This window comes from Crocodylus siamensis, chromosome 2 (assembly GCF_052110815.1).
Source record: "Crocodylus siamensis isolate JL-2025a chromosome 2, ASM5211081v1, whole genome shotgun sequence".
NCBI classification, from domain to species: Eukaryota; Metazoa; Chordata; order Crocodylia; family Crocodylidae; genus Crocodylus; species Crocodylus siamensis.
This window is the reverse complement of record NC_143396.1, coordinates 101645226-101667862: the sequence shown is the minus strand read 5'-3', so window position 1 is coordinate 101667862 and position 22637 is coordinate 101645226. Positions and strand designations below refer to the sequence as shown.

The 22637-nt window shown below is 40.9% G+C and overlaps 1 protein-coding gene across 1 annotated transcript in view; it reads right to left on the bottom strand.

The window, feature by feature from the left end:
* SLC7A11 (solute carrier family 7 member 11) overlaps nucleotides 1-22637 on the bottom strand; it is an 88564-nt gene that overhangs the window by 5978 nt on the left and 59949 nt on the right. The window contains exons 7-11 of the mRNA XM_090036542.1: nucleotides 12988-13111; nucleotides 11547-11650; nucleotides 10973-11069; nucleotides 9212-9361; nucleotides 4472-4649 (exon numbers count right to left, since the gene is read on the bottom strand). Of these exons, the coding sequence (XP_089892668.1) occupies nucleotides 4472-4649; nucleotides 9212-9361; nucleotides 10973-11069; nucleotides 11547-11650; nucleotides 12988-13111 (653 nt within the window). The remainder of the gene's footprint in view (nucleotides 1-4471; nucleotides 4650-9211; nucleotides 9362-10972; nucleotides 11070-11546; nucleotides 11651-12987; nucleotides 13112-22637) is intronic.

The following is a 22637-nucleotide window of genomic DNA, read 5'->3' as shown; positions in this document are numbered from 1 at the left end:
CTGAGCACATGAACAGCCTATACAGGAGCTCTGATCCGATATTTATAACCAGAGAATAAAGGCTGGGAAAAGAAAAGAAACCTTATAGCAGAAGCAGTGATTTCCTGGACATGTATGTGACAGAACATGTATGTGACAGCATAAATCTCCTATGAAGTCCAACTTCACTTCATCTCTCCTCATTATCTTAATGAACACATATTACTGCTACATCCTGAATGAGCAAATGGCACCCTCTGATGTCTAGAAATGGCTGTTAAAGTAAGAGTTGTTATATGAATAGCATATCTACTTCCTGATTCCTGAGAAAATTCCAACAACAGAAATCTTTCTGGGACAGGGAGCATACAGGCATTCACCTGCAGCTCCTCACTGTCTCCTGCTCTATGCATCCTCACCAGACAAGGGGAGTGAAGCAGAAGAGGAAAACACCTAAGCCTTCCCTGGACCAGGGTCACTCCAGTCTGAAGGCCAGGTGGGGAGCAGCCCCCTTAGCTCTAAGTCTCAGAGTGTTGCAGAGGCAGCAGCAGAGTAAAGCCCTGAGCCCAGTTTGAGGAAAGAGCTGCTGCTCCCCTCCCAGACCAGTCCAGGGGCAAAGCCCCCCACCCACTCCTCAGACTGGGAGCTCTGGTCTGGAGAGCAGGTAGGAGGCTTTGCCCCACTGCTCCAGCCCTATCCTGGACCAGACTGAAACGTAATGTATTAAGTATTCTTTCTTGCAAAGGACAGTTTCCAGTTGGACACCTAGATCTTTCTCCTAGAAAGGGCATGTTTCCCCAGAAGAAACTAAGTGAATGCTTGTACACTCATAGTGTACACTGCTCATGACAGTCTCAGTGGGATATCAACTAAATGTATTTTTCTAGGTAAACAGAATACAGGAACTTTGGACTGGAATGACTTCCTGCTACTGCAGACACCCACTCATTTAATCCTTTTATAAGCTGATCAAGCTTCACTTAATGCCAGTTAATATTTTTGCCCCTACTACTCCAATATCGAGGCTGTTCCAGAGTATCACTTCTCTGAAAAGAGACATCTTCTAATTCCCATAATATTCTTGTTCATGGTCATTATTTGTTCTTGTGCTAGCACTGTCCTTTAGTTCAAGGATTCTTCTCCCACCCTCATGTTTACTCCCTGTTGGATACAAACGTAGTATATTCTCTCTCAGTGTTTGTGTTGCTAAAAAAATCTTTTTCTTTATTTAGATTATTTTCAAGGTCTTCTTTGCCCTCATCATCCTAATAACTCTACACCTTTTCCAGTTCAAGTTATATTTCTTGAACACGGCATAAATACCTAACTCACCTGAAACACATATACTGTTTTCTATGGCTGCATCAGGTTGGCGGCTTTTTGCCACCATCATCAACTTCTACATCTTGGTCTTTCTCATCCTCTGTTGTTTCTAACTAAAAAGCTATCAGCTTATAACTGAACTCCGCCTTGTCATTCCCCTTGTGCATAACCTTGCACATTGTACAAATGAATTTTATCCCATTTCTGTTACTCCAGTCCTCACAGTCATATAGTTCTGCCTCTTCATTATGATATTCCTCTATATTAAGAATGCCTCCCAACACCGTGTTAGCAACACATTTAATGAGCACCCATTTTGTGAGCCAAGGCCATTAAGGAAAACATTAACAATAAATTATTCTAAGACATACCCCCGGAGAGTCCACTAGTAACCTCCCTCCAAACTAATACTTCCCCTGCGGCACAATCCAGTACCATCTCTTCTTTAGCCAGTCTCTACCTTACAACTGGCATACTAAACACCATCTGTACCATGTCCCATGTGTCACCATATCATATGTTTTACAGGACTCCAGATACATTAGATCCTATTTTTCCCACATCTAGCAAATCAGTTACCTTTTCAAAAAAGGGTTATTGGATTAGTCTGGCATGATCTGTCTTCGGTAAACCGATGTTGCATTTTCTCATCTTTTCTATCTACCTCCATAACTTTATTGTTCTCATCATTTTTTTTCTGATATCCTTGCATGTTACTGAAGTCAGGAAAATTGTCTGAATCACTTTCCCTGCCCCTTGCCCCACCCTCTGATCTCAGAATAACATCTTAAATTAACTTATATCATGCACGTAAAAAAATGTTCTTTTTTCTTAGAGTGGAGCACTATCAACTCCTACATAGTGGGTATGTCTACACAAAAGACTGACTGTGCAGCCACTGAATAATACTGCACAGTAGCACATCACAGCACAGACAGTGCTTAAAAGATATTCGCTAGTGTTACTGAGCAGTAAGTCAGGTAACTGAGCATTTATTTAGTACTTGCTAATACTAAATAAATGTACAGTAACCATTGTGCAGTAGCATCTCGTGTAGATTCACCCAATATCATTTTTTTTACTCCAAGGATATTGCTTACTATTTATTCTAAAACAAAAAATAGCTATTTAATGAGTGGGCTCCCACCTCCCCTTCACCCCTAAGCTGTCAGCACTGGTGATCTTGAACTACAGTTGTTATTATGGGAATGATAAAGGCAATGTGAACAAGCTGTTTCACCCACTGAGTGGTGTCTGTCACTCTTCCAGCTGAAACAGCACTGTGTCTGTAGGTGTCAGACCAGCATCTGGCTTGCTTTCTGACATGAGAATCCTGTGTTATCCGAAGTACTAGAAGATTCATCTACACTAACACAGCTGACAGAAAAAGCTTCAGATATATCCAGTCTACCTTAAAAAGAATATTTTTTCTTTTGCCCGCATAATGTAGTTCAATACTGGCATCCTGTGGCCACAAAGATTCAAGTAACTGTGTTCCAAAACTCAGTGCACACAATTCTACTGGTTAAATAAGGAAATGCTTTCTAGTTCCTAAATATCAAGCCTAAGACATGATAAGCTAATACAGACATCAGCTATTAAAAGCAGTGCTGATTGATTGCTGTTTGGCACAGTGCCCTGTTATATAAAACTGGCTCCATCTCAACAAGTGCTTTTTTAGAACAGGTCTGTGACACAAGCAATGACAGTAAAGAAAGAAAGGAAGGATTATGGCATAGGATCCAATAAATAACTTCTTATTTTAAGGACTACATTATGATATCAGTCTATTGCCTAGCATCTTAACCTGCAAACAACCCAGTTGACTTCATAGAGAATGCCCCAGATTTAGGGGCATACTCAGCCTCAGTTATCAGGAAGAAACCTGGCCCTATCACAAGTAGGCTGTATGCATACAGCCTTTGCAGAGGTGGGGAAATCCTTTGCTTTTCATCTGGTAAAGTTTAGTGGAAAACCAAATTTTTGTTGAACTCTAATTTTTATGGATTTTTTTTTAAATAGTATTTTTATAATTTGGGTGGGGAAAGCAAGTTCCCCCCCACAATTTTGATTAACAGTCATCAACCATTTCTCAAATCTCTCCAGAAATCTTGCTTATATTTCAGCTTGCACTTCCAAAAACTTACTTTCTTTTGTGGTTGCTCTTCACAAAACACAATTTTTGGCACCAGAAGGAGAGACGGATTTTTACCAAACTGGTCTCTTTTTTTTTTTTTTTTTGTAAATCAGAAGTGCTTCAGATATCTTCTCAGAGGCACAGCAACACATAGTTCCAGGCCCTGGGCCATGCTAGTTACTACCGTGCCAACTGCAGTGACACAATTAGCCATCAGTGTGGTCGCAGCTTTTTTTGTGTTCCCTCCTTCCCTTCCCCCAACACTTGCACACAAAGTAACTGGGGCTGCTGCCCAAGTTCCTTCCTTAAGTTATGCTACTGTATCAGTTCTTCAATAGGTGAAAAACTCCCAAATACTTTTGAAACATCAAAAATTGTATTTAAATTATTTTCCTTGGTTTGTTTCAAACAAACATGTCAAAGCTAAACTACTGCAGGAGAATATGCTGAAAGCTATTACAATAGAAATATGTATCCAATTGTGAGAATGATACATTAGGACCAATATGTCTAATCTTATAGCTTTGTTTTCAATAGTTCTTCAGAATCATATACCTGAAGATTGTTTTAATAAAGGACTTGAGATTTTGGCATGCTCTAACCTTTGTTTGCACAGAGAACACAGAAGCAGATCTATATTCATGACAATGATATTTTAGTTTTCAAAAACCTGTTGTTCTGTCAAGGAAATGCTTCATTTATTAAAGTAGGCAAATGGCTAGGGGAGGAAGGTCAATGACCTGAGTCAAATGGAGTCAAATGGGGAAGGAGGAAAGGGAATTCAATTATTTGAAATGCCTTTTGTTTCAGAAAAATGCCTGACAGGCTAATTGTTTTAAAGAATGGCCTTGCTGTAAACATGGCCCTTTAATTAGTTGGTATTTATTTTAACTGGTGAAACTGTGGTTATAGCATTTGACTGAAGAGGAAGGCTGCACTGCTGTCACTAACAAAACCAACCGTTGTGGAATAAATTAGGATTCTGGGCAGCAGAAAGCTTGCCAAAAGAGTCCCATAACACCATGGGCTTACCTACAATCTTTCTGAACCATTTTGGCTTCTTATCCCATACGATAAAGAGGTAGTAAGCTGGAACTCCAGTCAGGGTTATCACAAAACCAATCCCTGTATTGAGAGGATCAGAGCCAAGTGATAGTGCAGCCATGAAGAGACAGGTGAAGGAAAACAATGCTGGAATAAATAGCGGCACCTGAAACACAAATCAAAAAAGATATATATTTCTTTGTACAAATTACCTATATATCTTGGTCATGTATAGAAAGTCAGTGTATAGCAGTGTAAAACACTGTAAAACTTGGCTATCGGATGACAGTGGTAGTTAATGTACCATTAAATGTAAATCAAATCAAATGGTTCTGCAGAAATACAGGTGTTTAAAATATGCATTTGAAGTGACAATAACTAAAGAAAGCAAATTAAACAAAGTGTTATACAGTAAGTACCATAAATGTCTCTTAATTACATACTAAAACACTACAGTACTTTCAAGCCTTAAAAAAAAGAAGGGTCATAAATATGTTACATCCTCAAAAGTCCCTTCTCCAGGCCTCCATTATAGAAGTGGCAGCACTAACTATGGTAAAGATTTCCTCTTTGATAATTACCAATTAGAATCCATTTTAAGACAGAGAAAGAAGCTCAAAGTCACCAACTATCTTTTAAAACTATTAAAATTACATTGATTTTCTTCCAGAGGTAAAAATCAAAATCTAGCAGGAGGAGGGCAAATTAAACACCATTTGACTGCGGATAAAAAAATTTGATAGCATTATGCAACTGATAGCTACTGGAAAGTACTGTTTCTGACAACATGACTGATAACATTATCAGTGTCATTTTGAAAGTGGAAAAAAATAGCAATATCAAATTAATTCTCTCAACTTACAAGAACAGCACTGTAATCACAGTCTTTACACCTCTTTGAAGGAAGTGCCTCCTCATACTGCTTAGTGAGATGGCTGGTGTAATGGAGAATTCTCTAGAGATTTCTCTCTTGCTTTAATGCCTAAAAGCACTACCGTTTCTATACTGCGAATTGTGAATGTGTTTTAAAGATGAAATCAAAGAAAAATAGACTAAGCAGTTGACATTCTTTGTATGTGTGTCTAAAAGAATGCAATAAAGGCACATGCATGCGTGTGTACACATGCATGCACACATACACACACTGTTTTATCTGTAAAGCAAATTTTGTATTTTTATTTCAATAGGGAGGGAGTCTGCCACTCTTACTCACATTACAAACAATCTTGCTGCACAAATAATCCCAATAGCTCTATTCCCATAGTAAGGTACTACTTGCATACTGAATACTGCTTACATAAGGACACGTGGTGAAATCCAAGTCAGAGACTACTCTGCAATATAGGGCAGATTTTCAGCATTATGTTCTGGGTACGATTTAGTGTTTACTGATTACTGCACTATAATTCTGAGCACAAATACCTGCAGTTAAAAGTCTGCCTACCTTTTTGTACCCCAATTTGGTGATGGGCAAAAATTAAGGATCTATATCTAGATCAAGAAAAGGAGAAAAAGCAAAACCAAATGCCCATCCCTTATATCAGCAGTTCCTTAACTAAAGGAACTCTGATACCCAAAAAGCACCCAATTTCCCCAAGCTAACAACCAACAAATGGTATCGATATGCCTCAGCTTCTTGGTGACAACTGTACTTGTGACTAAGTGCTCCATGGTGGGTGTGTCTACACATGCATTTATACATACCTAAACTTAACGCACCTTAACCTAAGGTGCATTAAAGCAATTTAGGCACACATCTACAGGTGGATGCCTTAAGACACCTTAACACAGTGTGCTGAGCAGCCCTGGTCAGCACCCTGGACAGCCCCCAGAAGCCCGCAGCAGCCCAGTAGCCAGGTGGTGCAGCCCAGCACTGGTTGATGGGGTGGGAACCTCCAGTCGCCCCAGACATGGTCAGCCTGGCCCTGGCCCTGGCTCTAACCATCTCTCCATACTCCTGCCTCCCCAGCATTGGACAACAGTGAGTGATAGTGAAGCCCACAGGGCTTCATGCTGCCACCAGGCCTCACCAAGAAGAAAAAATGGTGGGTGTTGTTCTGCAGGGGAAGGGAGCAGTGCAGCATGGCCAGCGCCTTTCCTAGTGACTCCCCTGTGCCTCTTCCTTGGGGCAGGTCTGCTGACCAGGCAATGCAGCCCTGCCAGGGTGGAACATCTAACTGCCCACTCAGGATTCAGATGCCCTTAGGAGCTCCTGTTGGGGCTCCCACCCGGAACAGCAGATGGGCTGGGACTGTGTCTGCCCCAAGCGCCCAGCACAGCTTTCCCTGTTGCACTCATCTCTGTCCCAGGCAAGTGCCTGGCCTCCATGCCAGACACGGCAAATGCAAGGTGGCATGAGCTCCTGGGGGCTCTGTGGAGCTCAGCCCAGGCAGGCTGGGTGCAATGATGGTGGGGGTTCAGCTCTCTCCTTGGCCCACTTGATCCAAAACTGAGTCCCCACCTGTGTTGCACCCAGCCTGAGCTGTGCAGAGCCCCCAGGAGCTCACACCACCTCTCCCACACACAGTGTCTGACATAGAGGCCAGGCACTTGCCTGGGATGGAGGTGGGTGGAGCAGACAAAGCCATGCTGGGTGGTGGGGGCAGACACAGTCTCAGACCACCTGCTGTCCCAGGCAGGAGCGCCAGCATAGACTTCTAAGGGCACCTGAATCCTGTATGGGTAGCAAGGTGTCCCACTTCTGCAGGGCTACATTGCCCAGCCAGCAAACACACCCCAAGAGAGAAGCACAAGGGAGCTACCAGCAAAGGTCCTGCCCACACTGCACTGACCCCTTCCCTTACAGGACAGCACCTACCACATCTTCTTCTTGGTGGTGCCCAGCAGCAGCACGGAGCCCCATGCACTCAGCTTCAGCCCACTCAGTCACATAGCTTTAAGGTGCCTTACAGTATCTAAATGTGGGTTAATGCACTTTAATCAATCAAACTTAAATTTGTTACTTGCTTTAAGCAGGTATTAAATTTAGGCATGATTCACCTAAAGTTGCCGTTATTAAGGTACATTAAGGGCACACACATTTAGACCTGTGCCCTTAATGCACCTTAAAAATGGCTAATGCATCTTAAATTACCATGTGTAAATTTGCCTGGTGACAGCTAAATAAAAGCAACTTAGTCCTGCTTCTTTCAGGCATAAACTACCACAGTTCAGCTCTTATTGTGGGGTAACTTTAGGGACAGAAACAGTTACCACAAGGCAGTTCAGAAACAGTTAAACCCTATTCCCTGTTAAATCTCAGAAAAGTCCAACCCTCTGCTCAAGATAGGATCATTCCAATCCAAATTATCCCATACAAATCCTTCTCTAACCAGTTCCTAAATTTATATTCTATCCTTCGCACACCTATAAGGCACATTGCCCAAAGACACCAAGAGCACCCTAAACTGCCACAGGTAAAGCAGGGGAACAAGGGCTGCCAGTTTCCCAACAATGCAAGGATTGTTACAATCAACTCAAGAGATCTAAAGCAGAGGTCCATCCCCTTCCCACAGAGGAAGGCAAATACCCCCATAGTTATTGATGACACACAGGGGGTGCACACATGTGCACATGCACCCCCTGAGCATAGCTGTGCACCCCCTCTGAAAAGGTGCCAACAACACTGCCAGCAGTGCCTGTGGGTGGTCACTGCTTGCCACACCCCTCCTCCCCCTCGCTGCTGACACCACTGGAGGCACCTGCAGGTGGTCTGCAATTGCCACTAGCTGACGCTGTCAGTGACATATGCAGGTGGTCATCAACCACCAGTTGGTGCTTGCAACCCCCCACCCCCACCACCAACAGCCCCAGCTGTGGGAGCTCCCCACTTGCTGCTGCCATGCTCCCACTGCTGACAGCACCAATGACACCTGTGGGAGCATGCCATGCCCCCCCAAGCCTCTGGGGGCACACGGTGTTCATGCCCATAGTCCCTACCCATCTGACCATGGGGTAAAATTTCTTCTTGATCCCAATGTAGTGATCAGTCTAACCCTGAGTGGAGGGGCAAGATCCTTTAACCAGGAATCTCCAAGTCATGGTCCCAGCAGAAGCAGGAGCACTGACACATCCCCAGCCATGGCTGCAGCTGACACCTAATGCTTTTTCAGACACATGAATGGTTACCTTGATCATATGAAATTATTGGAAAAAGTGCAGAGACTGCTGCCTTAGATGTTTAACTACTAATGTTTGTGGCTGCATCAAATTCTGGTTCCAGAAATGTGAGTGCAATTATTTACACAAAAGCAAAACACACATTGAGGACCAGCTGAAACCCTGGCCAATGTATACCACCCTGAGACTGACTGTGTAGTATTAGGAGGTATTTTCATACAACCTGCTGGAGCACTAGTGCTTCACTTCCTTAACCCAGTGCATATGTGAAATGATCAAACATCTTCACTTTCACACAGCTGCCTAACTATAATCTATAAATCCTCCTCTTCTAACCTCATCAACAGTGAGTAGGAAAGACTTCTTTCCTCTGGAGAGAAACATGACTAGATTAAGAACTCTGATGAAGAGCAAAAATGCTAAAGACAGGCATGATGGGAATCTTAATCCTAGTGTTAAAGAATACATCTGCTATTAACTCATCTTTCTTCCAAGAGGTTAATACTTTATTCCATAATATGTACTTCTTTGCCATCAGGCTGTGGACAGAGGCAAGGGTAGGTACAGGTTAGAGAAACTTGTGTAAAACATTAAGATTCTGGAGGTTACCTTGAAAGGACGAGGCATATCAGGACATTTATATCTGAGATAAATCAGCCCAGCAACTGCCAGTCCAATAAAAAGCCACCTGGCAAAACTGAGGAAATTCAGGAGATCCTCAAGTTCACTAGTGAAGAGCATTATCATTGTGAGAGGATGCTGTAAAAGAAATTCAAAGAGCAGGAGAATTTTAATCGACCAACCTATATTATCTACATCATCATCTTCTATTTATATGCCCTTTAAACCAAAAGCACTCACAAAGTATACACATTCTGCACACTTGCAAAATGCATCTTCTTCTGGCTAGAGAGTAGAAGCTAACTGTCCCACAAGAGGCTGCAGAGCAGAAAGAGCAGGGGAAATTTTGGTCAGCAGCAAGAAAAATAGCTTCCCTTTAAAAAAGTGCCTCAAGATCTTTAATATCTGCATAAATCAGAAAGGAGCTTATTGCATGCCTAAACTTGTACTTGGAGTTAATCAATTGTTCTGAATTCTAAACATGTTTTTTTCATTACTCCAAGGATTTTGGTAAGAAATAAACATTTGTACCCTGGATCAAAGTGTATATAAGGGTAAGCAAGGGACATTCCAAACAAGTTAAGTATCACAAGTTAATTGGCAACCAGTCAGCTCAAAGTAAACATGTCTAATAAAGTCGAGCCTTCAGTTTTTGAGGCCTAATTTAAAAGATTCAACTTATGTTTTTCTGGAATGAAGGAACCTTGGCAGTTCTGCTGGCAGGAGTCACATTGTGCTTGTGCTTGTACCCCACTGTGGGGTTTGTCAGGAGAACTATGCTGAGGAAGTGATGTGATCTTTTGCAATATAGACCAGGGCTATGGAGCTTCTGCTCCCATGGCTATGGTGTCCAAGCCCCTACTAGAGGTGTGTCATGTGCCATCAAAAGGTTTTCTTCTGCCTTTGCAATTACTTAACTTCCACTGTGTGGGGAGTCAGTGTAATAGAAGCATTCTTCTATTGGCATAGCTGTACCCACAGTAGGGGTTCTGCCAGCATAGCTTCATTGGCTGGAGGGTCTAATCTTTTTGTGTCCCTGGTCCATCAAGATATGATAACAAATCTTTGAGGTATAAGCTAGAACTAACACTTTTCTATAAAAATAAGTGTTCAGTGTGTACACAGAGCCAACTTGTAGCTGTGACACTGCGTTGGTAACAGACCCATCACCATACTGCTCAGTTCATTTCCCTTTTTTATTGCCCCTTCACAGTTGCTTCTCTGATAGCTGTCTTTTTAAACACATGCTCTCTGACTCTTTAATCACATATGCACTGCACTGCTGAGGGCTCCCACTCCATTATCTTTGCATATAATTGGTTGTGTTTTTCACTGTAAGGTGGCTATAATGAGTCTTTAGTGTGCTCTCAGACACTAGTGTTTAGGTGCACTTTCAATTAAGTGCATGTGAATTTTATTTCTCTATATCCTTTTCTATGAGAATTTGTTCTCTGAAAGGGGACCAGCTAATAATTTCCTTTCCAAATCCTTAGAAATAAGGCATAATGAGACATGATTTAGATACCAGGCACAGAGAGTTAAGTGCTACCAACAAGATGCAGAGGAGGAGGCAGTGGAATAGATCACTTCAGAGTCTCATTCCTGTGTTTACTCCCCTCTGCCCCTAACCAAACCCCGAAATATGAATAAATAAGCAAGACTCAAGCAGAGCCCAAGTTCTGCTTGAATCCTCCAGCACAAGCCTATAATATGCAATCTTGGGCAGGAACATTTGTTTGCATGATTTACCAAAACAATGACAGCTGGCAGAGGAGTGTGCTTGCGGACATGAATCATGGAGAGAATTTCTGGAAGGTGACCCTCACGGGATGCAACGTAGAACATCCTGATGGGAAATAAATGTGGAGAGACTTTAAATACCCTTATTACAAAGACAAGTCACAGCAGAGATGTAGAAAACAGCAGTACCCCTAATTCTGATTTGAAAGTATCTTTGGAGAAGTCACACTCAGAAATCAAAAGCAAAAAGTTTCTGCACTGTGTGTATACCACATGATCAGTCTTTAACACATAGTTAATTTTGTAGTATTTTTTTACATTTGTCCCATCACATGAAATAAAGAAATAATTAATTTGATACTATCCTCAATTGGGATTGCTTCTTAAAACAATTCAATAATTTATCAACATATTAAAGCCCATGCAGGCAAAATGGTAAATCTTCCCAGACAATAAAGACTCTAGCAGCCAATGTTTTACAATATTTAAAAGGAACAAATCTTGCTCTCATCTATCCTTGCTTTGGAGTCCTGTCCTAACCCTTCCATCCATATTCTCTTTAATCATGTTCATATCTGCTCACCTGGAGACAGCAAATATGCCACCATTCATAGATCCAAAGCAGGAAAGAGCGACAAAAATTGGGACAGCTAAAGAAAATCTTCCCATTAATTGTTCAGCAAAAGTCTGGTAAAGAGAGAAAGACATGAATTCACTGTTCTTACCAGAAAACAACAGAGACAAAAATATTATTTTTTAAGCATTAATCATATCCCATTGTGCAACATTCACTGACATACTGTGCTGTACATTTGTCATCATCTCTTGTTAAAATTGGAGTCTGTCACTCTCATAGACTAGAAAGCAACTTGTGTCTATTTGCCAATTAAGCCAAGGCAGATTGCCTGAATAGTTAAGTCATCTTACAACCTACAGATGTGAGTTGGAGGCTTGTTCTCCACACATAATGAAGACTGTCCCAGTCTACCCAGCTGTAAATGAGTGTCTACTCTTTCATGCTAAAGAGGAAAAGATGGCTTGACACACTAGCCATAATGGGTGCCTGTAGACATGCAGAGAAGTTGCTCTGAAGCACTAGTGCATTGGAGCAGATTTGATTAATGTAATTAGCACACTCCAACAGCCTCCATGCCACATGCATTCAGAGTCCCTGTGCTTCAAAATGGCGGCAGGGGTACTTTAACTAAAGCTCATCAAGCAAGCTTTAGATAAAGTGCCCCTGCTGCCACTTCGACGTGCGGGGCACTGAATACACGAGTCTCTGTAGGCACTTTAATTAAAGCGCTCAACCCCACACCCAGAGCACATGTACAGATGCCCATCATTCCTAAATGTGTTGTTCACAGCTAGGAATGATTAACAACAAGAGCTAGCTGATTTGGTTAAATAATTAAAATCAACATGGCATAAAAGTGATAACGCTGGCCTATGTATTGTTTAAATATGTATTGCTTAAAACATGTTATCAAGAGATTTTTTTGCATCCTATAAAGGAGACTTAGTCTGAATGGATCAAAACATAAAATAATCTACATTCTTAATATGTAAGAGGCAAGGATTTGTGTGGGTGGTATCTTTTATTGGACCAACTGTAGGATTGAGAGAAATTTTACCAGCTTTGAATGCAGTACACTGTACCATGATGTGTATGTGAATATATTTACTTGATCAGAATACAGAAGCCATTAGAAGAACAATTATCATCACCACCATCTAACTATTTGCCAGACATTGAGCACATGCTTAAGTCCCACTGGCTTTTTTTAAGTTACCTGAGCTAATGTTTTTCTACGATCTCCCAAAGCCTATTAATCAATAAACAATCTATTCCAATTCAAAAAGACTTAAGCTTTGTGAAACCAGAGCCTTAAAGAGAAGCTGAACAAAAGAAATCTGATTGTATATTTCCTGCTCTTTTTATCCTTATTTTCAGAAGAAATCAAATACAACTAAATCTGTTATAGCCAGCTGTATAGATCTGTATTTTATCCTCCAACACTTACCACTGCCACTGCATTTGAACTCAGCAGTTCCTCAGGACTGATTGTTGTGAAATAAGCTATATTTGTTAATACATAGCCAAGTGTGACGGTAACCATTGAAATGCCTATTGCGAGGGGTATATTTCTGAAATACACAAAATGGTTTGTTATTCGTAATATGCTAGCCATTCCTGGAAAATGAAGGAAATAAGAACACCAGGGAAAGCCATTTGATCCCTGCCATTCATACCTCAAAAATTATGCTCAACATGCATACATGTGTTGAACTAGAAGTATTGCAATTAGAAGCTCTAAGTTAAAACAACAACAGCAGCAGCAACAATAATACCCGCCAGTTCCAAGCATCTAAACTGAGCAACCTGGAAAATACTTTTTAATTATGTTTATCTTTCACAATGATGACCTGGACTTTATGAAGATACATGCCAACAGAATTTGCCTCAGAGATAGCAAAAGAAGCATGCAAAACCTTGCTATCTTTTCAGTATTAATGGAAAAAAAACAACATGAATAATAGTGCGTGCCTAGCTCTTATATGGCACCTTCCATTGTTAGATCCCAAGGTGCTTTAAAAAGGAAATTTTTCACCATTATCACTGTTTTAAAGTAGCAACAATGAGAAAGCAATAGGCAAGGAGACTTGTCCAAGAGCTGGTAGAACTAAGACAAGAAACCAGGTGACCTGAATCCCAGTGCAGTGATCTGTCCACCAGATCACATTGCCACCCTTGCAATGATGTCCTCTAGGTCAACCCATTGAGGGATTCACAGGTAATCCTGAAGAAACACATGATATTAGCATTCCCTCTGAGAAGGGAGCTCTTGACCAATGCATCATGGTTATTTTCCCCAAGCATAACGACCAGGATCTGTGCCCTGAATAGCAGGGGTTGTAGTAGGGGCCAGGCCAACAGCGGGGTTTGGGCCAACCATGGCAGCAGCAGTGGCTGTTCTTCTTGTGCCCCAAGTGGATGCCCAGGGCTGGTGTTCAGATCACTATTACACTACTGTCTGCCCCCAGCTGACCACGTCAAAAGTGGTTTTGATGGGCAAAAAAAGGATGTTATAAGTAGGTACTCTTCTGTGAGACACAGAAGACAATGTCAACTCTAGGACTTAAGAGGAAAGATGGGGAGTTCTGGACACTCCAAAAGAAAATGCTACCACAACCATGGAAGGAAAATTTCAGCCATCTCAAACAGCATGAACACCCATGGGATTCAACACAGTGATCTGTTACTTGTTGTAATTTTTAAGAGTTACAGTGCCATTCCTGAATGAGAATGTAATAAGGATTTTCTTGAGAGCCAGTTATCATTTTTCACACAGATCCTCACTAATAGAATGCCTTTACAGCATTTTTAAGTGGAAATGAGGCTACTGAATAAGACAGAGAAAATGAGGTTGGTGTGTTACTGCACCACTTCTTGCCAGCATTAGAAATCAGGGTGATTAGTGCTCCATAGATACATAGTTAAGATGGTCATGCAATACCACATCACGATGAACATGATGCTATTGCATAAGCCTAGTGCTTTTTCAGGCCCACCGTCTCATTTAACAGGAGAAAAGACCCCATTAGGTTATGTCATTCATTCAGTGTTGGTGGCAAAAACAAAGATGAGAGCATGCAATATATGCAAGTACTATAGTGTTATAATATCATACACTGTTACTACACCCGTGCAAATATTTTTATTATTATTATTATTATGAACCATATGGGGGGGAGATGGCATCAGATTGAGATTCACTTGGTTTTTTTGGTGTTGCTCTAATCTAAATGAAAAATGTCACTGTGCTTGACATAAAAGGTAGTATCAGACCTAAAACTGAATATTTTACTTTGTTCACTTATAAGAACTGCAATGGCAACAAAGAGTTAAATTTACAAAGCTACAAAAAGAGGGTGAGTGTATTTTCCAGTCCCCAACCCATGGCCAATAACTTATTCTGAACCTTTTCCTCAATATGTTCCTGCTGAAGCCATTCCACTTTTTATAAAATATCTTGCATTCTTTGAAACAGAGAGTGAAAATGATGTGCTGGCCTTCTGATTGGGATGCTCCTTGGAAGATACGATAGTGGAGCCTGGCCCTGCTCAAATGAATGTTTATTTATAAAACATGGAATGCTCTTAACATTGGAGAGGTTGAGATCCCCCTTCCCTCTGCCCCTGGATGGTTAGGGTGCTCTCCTAGACCTCGGGACATCTGAGTTTGAATCTCCTAGGATACAGTAGGAAACTGAAATTGATTGTCCAATGCCATGGACAAGTACCATAACTAATAATTTATTTAGTAAAAGGGAATGCTTCCAGGAGTTCTGCGAACAGGGCCTTGGAATTGTATTCCCAGCTGAATACAACTTGGATTTCTAAATAATTTCAGGTGACTGAAATCACATTTTTAGCATATTTACTATCCATTAAAATATTCTGCCCAGCTCTTAACTGTTAACACCATACATGTGCCCCCTATATACTAAGTATAATCCCTGTTCTACTCTCTTGATTTTAGGCAACCTAAACTATTAACTTTCTGAGCTAAGATTGTCTCTTCTGCATCTCTTGTACTTATCAACTTTTATAGTATCTAGCACCATAGGGTACCTCATTTTAATATAATTTCCTTTAAAATAAAATTGTATTTCAAAACCAAAGAGGAAAAAGGCACTTTCAAACCTGAGCATACTTAACACACTGAGTCTTGGCTCATTATGCTGAGCAGTACTAACCCCTGTTGATAGCAAAAAAACATAACTAGTCAGCAAGTGCTATTCATTATACAGCCTGAAGCCTGGGACTTACCACGTTCCCAAAAGTCTTGAGCCAAATAAGAGGTTTTGTGACCTCTCAGCCCTGAGTGCTTTTCTGTAAAAGCAGCACTCCACCAATACCTTCTTTTCTCTCCCAACATGATCAGGCTTTCAGGGGGCTTACAATACATTAGCATGTAACACCAGTAAGTGTGAGATAGAGCTTGCAAAAGGTGAGTTTAGACACAAGCAAAGGGGCAGTTCCATGATTTTAGGGATGAATAATCTTGCTTCTTGTTGACACTTCAGTTTAGAGTTACACTTTGTCACCAAATCCACCCACAGCACACCAAGGCTGATATGAAGGTTTTGTTAAGTTACTATAAAAGAGCTCTAAAAAGGTCTGTTCTGTTACTTAAATTGAAATGATCCTTCTCCACTTGCAATAAGATTCCTTTATTTGCCTTACCTAATCTTTTCACTTTTAAGCGAGCTACAAACTCTAATGCAAAAAGAAGAGACTGCAGTTGTAATACAATATCACAAGTGAGCATTCCTTGTGAAGTAAGTTAATTAACTGCTAATATAATGGATCTGCATCCATGTTAGGAGGCTAACATTTAAGCACTACATTTTGCAGGACTGATGATGTACCATTTATCTGTAAGGTCACATGAGGGATATGATATCTATAAGGCACTGAAAAGGTTAGGATACTTTGTGTAATGCTAGGGTCTTTCTTCTGGCTTGAAAATAAAGCTTTTTCATATGCAGAAAGCTGCCCAAAATATTAAGAAGAACTTGCAAAATGTTTAATTTCATAAAACTGTAACACGTATTGTTCCCCCTCCCGCCTTTTTTTTTGTCTTTCTCCTTTATCCCCTCAGAGACACTCATTATTGGAGCATCTTATCAATGTCTTTTTTCACATATTCTTCTCTATTTCAGAGGTGTTGGAAGTTTGTCTTTTACTAGACCAACTGAATAGTTGTAAAAATTCTTCTTTACTTCCTATAAACTTCCTAAGGCCCAAAGTACAATGATTAGATCCAGACCACGGTGGGACAAGAAATGTAAAACTGCCAATACATCTCCACCACTCCCACAATAACCATGCCCTACAACAGAACCATCACCATTCCTGGATCTTAAACCTGCACCTCCAGAAATGGAATATATCTCACCCAGTGTGCTGAATGCCTTGATGGAAACTATCTAGGAGAAACCAAACAACAACTACATACCAGAGTGAATGCACACTGAAAATCTCTCAAAGACAAAAATACCCAGTTATCTGTGAGTGCACATTTCTCACAACACAAGCACTCTCTCTCCAATCTCTCAGGTCTGATCCTCAAAGGGAATTTACAAAACACCTTTCGTAGATGAGCCTATGAACTTCACTTCATAAATCTGAAGTGGATTTTTTGAATACAAAAAATCATGGACATATAGGCAATCATTGGATTTATGTCACATTATAACCTGCCTGCCATCCAATAACTCCAAGTAACTTCTCTACATTTTACCAGCTACATTTTATCACCAGTCAACATTCCCTCTTTTATTTCCCCACCACCACCTACCTGTCTCACATCCATTAACTCCTATCCCCCCTGATCTTCCCTGCCATGTATTTGCATTTTCAGAACTGCATTTTGTATAGTGGCTTACACTTCTATTCGATCCTAGAGAGTAGACAAACACCAGCAGACTCTCCCTATACCAGAAGAAGGGTGCTTGTGCCTGAAAGGAACAATTTTTCCGGCTATTCAGTTGGTCTAATAATAGATATCACATTGTTACCTAAATAATGTTTCTTCTCTATTTTAGGTATTCTTCTCCCTCAGAAAGGACAAGCAACACCCAAATTTAATTCTCTACCAAACTGCCACCTCTAAAATTTAACTTATTTTGCTTCTGCTCCCGATAAATTAAATAAGCTCAATGTAGAATAGCCTTGAGTATTAGAAATAGTTGACCTATCAACTTACTGTTACAATAAAAACCATACTTTGTTGCAAGGACTGCAGTGATCCACAGGAGGTTTCTAGGTAGACGTGATTGGAATTTAAAGTTTTTAATGAAAAAACGCCAATTCACTGAAGCTGAAACATTTCCCCCAAACATATCAATTCTGATGCAACTTTCACCAGGCAAGGTTGTTCAGGTTCATCTCAAAAGCCAACCAGTTCAGAATTCCCAGTCAAAAGCAGACATTAGTATAGTTCATAGCATACTCACCTGGGATACGAAACTAAAATTCAAGTCCATGGCCTGAATCAAGCAAAACAGAAACATGAACTTGGGTGTCCCATGTAGCCTGTGAGTACCCTACCATGAGGTAGCTATTAGCTATTCTGGGATGGGCCTCTTTCACATTTCTTGGAAAAAAGACACTTTTCAAATTCTGGATTCTATCCCAGAACTAAATCTTTAAAACTTTCACAGGACTTTGCTGTACCCAGCATACCGCGTGGCCAATCTGGGATGTGTACCATATGTGTAACAGGAAAATAAAGGCTCCTGTTACTAGACAGGGAAAAACACAGCAGGCTAGCTGGGCTGTGGAGATAAGCAGGCAGCTGGAACAACACTAAGCTGCAACCTAAAGGAGCAATGTGTCCATTAAACCTAAAGAGGAACATCTGTGCCAAGGCTAGAGAGTCACCTGACCTAAAGGGCAGCATTAAAAGTCATTGCCTGGAGAAAGGCAGGGGGAAGGGCTGGTGGTTTAGAAGGGACAGGACTCTTAGTAGGGCAGGTGGCCTGAGACACCCCAGCATGCACCAAACACATGAAGACAGAGAAGTGAGAGCCTGTGGAGTAGTGGCTGACCAAATATTTGATTTACTCCAAGTGGAGGGGGAGGCTTTTGGTTTTTGTTTTTTTACAGCCTGCCATTGGAGGTGGTTCAAGCACCTACATTGAACACCTTCAAGAGTAAATTGGATGCTTATCTTGCTGGGATCCTATGACCCCAGCTGACTTCCTGCCCTTCGGACGGGGGGCTGGACTTGATGATTCTCCGGGGTCCTTTCCAGCCCAAATGTCTATGAAATCTATGAAGTGGTTTGCTTGCCTTTTCATCCTAGTTTATAGAATGGATGTGGCTGTAAGGGGTGAAGAGGAGACCACAGGGATGCCCAAGGGGCACGTGTGGTTTTGAGCCCTGGCAGGCATTGGTGTACAAGACACAAACAGCTTGGAGTTGTGAGGGCCAAAGCCTGAGCCAGGAAAGGCAACAGAGGCAGCCTGAGGCCAGGAGGGCCAAAGCCAGAGCCCAGTGAGGGCAACCAGGACCAGAAGCCCAGAGCTCAGGAAGCGAGATAAGGGTGGGGCAAAGCTTCAAAAAAAGACTTCCAGGTCTGAGGGACCAAATATTGCATTCATGCTGAAGTGGTAACCTGTTACACCTACGAGGTATAGTGTATGGCTACGGGGGTGGCAGAGGCCACAAACACAGCCCCTAAGCCACCAGGTGCCCCAGGACACTAATAGAGCCAGAAGGGCCATGGCAGATTGGCTGAAGGTAGATTACACTCACTCTGGAACCCTCGGAGACACCTCCCAACCCATTTCGGGAATAACATCTAGGCATGGAAGGCAAGAAAGAGGGAAGGGTATTCCAAGGGATCAGAGGGAGAAGGAATCGTGTGTCCTCCAGCGGGGCACCACAGTGCCACTGGACATGGGTCTTGACACAATGTGGCATCCATTTTGGCCAGTCCAAGGACCCACCCTGCATGTGACACCTGCCCCAGAGTGCTATGGGTCTGGTGCATGATGCATTTGTGTCATGTTACAACTGTGATCCCTGGAGGTACCCAAGATATTGCCCCACTGTTATAAATGGGAGGAAACTGACAGTTTTGGAGAGGAATTAAAAAAACAGGAAAAAACAAAACAAAAATACTACAAGAAACTTTAATATCTACCAAGAGACTTAGCTAGTTTAGACAACATTTACACATGAGAGTGTTTATCCAGGTAGAACCTCTATCCATTTTTTAAGATTTACCCATCACCATTATACAGAACCAGATCCTGCCTTCCCACCCTCCAAATGAGGCAGTTCCAGTACAAGAATGAGAGAGCCAGAAGAGAAGACATACCCTTCCTATGCTACACAGTTATAGTGTAGCAGCCCAGGAATATTGAGTTACAAATATAGCTAAACTCCTGTGACTGTGTGGATCCAAAAGCTATCTGACTACAGATACTTTTAGGCTTTGCTTTTAGTTTAGCAATTGGAAGAGAAGATCTTCCTTTTGGATCCTATAGACCTCCCCAGGGTACAGGCCAATCATTTGGACTGTATGCTGGGTTTAGGATTTGGCCTTATGTGCAAAAGAATCATAGGTCCTCTGGCAGTCTCTACTATTTTACTACCTACTGTAAATATTTTCAAGAAAAACCTGATAGAGAAGACACAGTGAGGAAAAGAAGAGAACCTGGGGATAGGAAGAACAACTTCAATAAATCAGGTTATGAACATTCCCAGAGGTCTACAGCTCATATCCCAGCTTAATGACAAGTTTTATAACAACAAACAGCAAGCGTTAAGAGCTGTGACCACTGCAGGCTGATCTTTCTGTGAAATGACAGGCACACACTCAAAATATTCTCGGCAGATTCAGCTGACTTCACAAACATAAAGTATGTTGTCTCTGCTTCCCTCATTGTTCAGTGGCTGTGCCAAAATCATTTCTTTGTATTCACTTAAACCTGGGTTTTAGTAAAACCCAATCTGAGTCCACTGGCCTTGGAAGAATGATATAATCCAAATAAATGAGGTTATAAGGACAGCAAGAAGAGGTCAGAAATGAAGAGATATAGATTAAAAAGGGAGATGGCTCAATAAATCCAAAGATGCAAATGTAAAAAACAAAAAAACAAAAAAACAAGCACAAACAAAAACAAAAACTGCAATGAGGAGTCATAACAATGGGATAAAAATAAATCCCAAGGATATATGCAGATCCTTAAAAAACTAGAATACTCACTAATTGTTAATAACTTAATACACTTAAAAAGCTGACCAAAGGCTTACTTAGTACTGAGTTAATGTAAGGTGTGATTTGAAATCTTTTACTTTGATGAGTGCAAGAAGCTATGCAAACATTCTTATTTTCACTTACACCAGACTTAGTTTAGGTTTAGCTTAAGCAAATGAAAAACAGGTTCTGAATTGACAGAAGTGATTCTAAAAAGGAAATGAAAGTTCACACCCAGTGGTTTGCAACAGTTTAACTAAGCCCAGGCAATGGGTTTATGTAGGTAATCTGGTGAGAAGTAAAAGCAATGAAATTAAATGGGCACTTCAGTTTTAGGAATGCATACAAGCAAGCCACTAGTATTTCTTCAATATACTGTCCATTTAATGAGGTTGCATCACTCTTATATGAGGTTTTTTCATATTAAATTCACTGATAAAACATACACTCTGTTATGAAATACAGTTATTCCCTGAATGTAAATCAGATTCCCAGCCATGTGTACTTATCCCAACAAAGCTGCAGTTTGCAAGGCTAACATAAAGCTTTCTCATGCTTTCACTAAAATTAACTGTAGTTTTGTTCTTGATTTCCAAGAGAGTAAGAAAGGGCCAATTAATTGCAAAAATAACAGAATTACTCCAGCGTACCAAAATAAACAAAATAAATTAATCTGTTTCGGAAAGTTATTTGACTAATAAGCCAACTATGTTGCACTAATGGTGAAAGGAGTTAATGTTACAGCTGGGTAAACCCTAATCAGCAAATCTTAATTTCTTTCATGTGGCTACAGTGACAATAAATGATGCTTGATTTTCATTATGCAATAGTGTATGCACTGTCTTTTTCTTTGGTGGGCTGAATATTTATCAGCATAGGAGCTCCTAAGTCCTTCAAGAAATTTGCCCTATGTAATGACATATTCCTTTGGGAATCTCCTAAATCTTTCCAGAGTCATTTCCTGAGTGCGTTGCTTCCAAATTTGAGCAATTTTAAAATGTAATCAGCCATTGCATTTGGCCCTGTGGAACATGGTTATTTGAAGAGGTTTCCATGATATTTATTCCACAAGTGTTTTCAAATACTAGCTAGTGCATGCAAAGAAATGGACCAAATGCAGCACAGAAAGGGAGTGATCATGCTTCAGATTCTTAAAAGGGGCTAGTGGTTCAGCAAAGTATAGACAATACCCCCACTAGATTTTATATCTGTGAGGTTTTAGATTAATGCACAAAGAGCTTCACACTCGTATGTGTTAATACACCCACTGCATGTTCTGACAATCCACCTGTGACAAAACAAGGTGATATAATGTAACACCTACTCTATTACCAGAGATCAGTTAGCATTAACTCACCAGCTCCATAGATTTTCCACAAAGGAGGAGGGCACACAATAAAGCCTATTATGCAGAAGGAAAAATGGAATAATTCCCACCTCTCCTATACAACTTGAAAAGATCTTCTCTAATGGGAAAGTGAGTAAAATAAACACAAATGCCCTTCCCCACAACCAAGCACAAACCAACTTGGAAGCTGTGAATATTGTGTGCTCCGTGGTTCTGCAGCCCTGGGATTCAAGGCTGCAGATCACTCATATGCATATTTGGATATGCTAATGGGAATTACTTTTTCAGGTTTGTAGTCTTAAACCATAAGTATTAATTTGATTATCATAGGGAACATTAAAGAAAAATATCAGTGCTCTTTAATTTGGTCTATCAAAATGTTTCAGCCTTAGCATTCATATGTTCTAAACTAGGATTGTTATTTATGATCTTGCAGCTCACGGTCTTAAAGAGGATGACCTCTATTCAACTTCTTTTTATTATGACTTTCTAGGGGGGGGAAATACTAAGCCATTAAGCCACTGATTCATTTCCATCACCACATACAT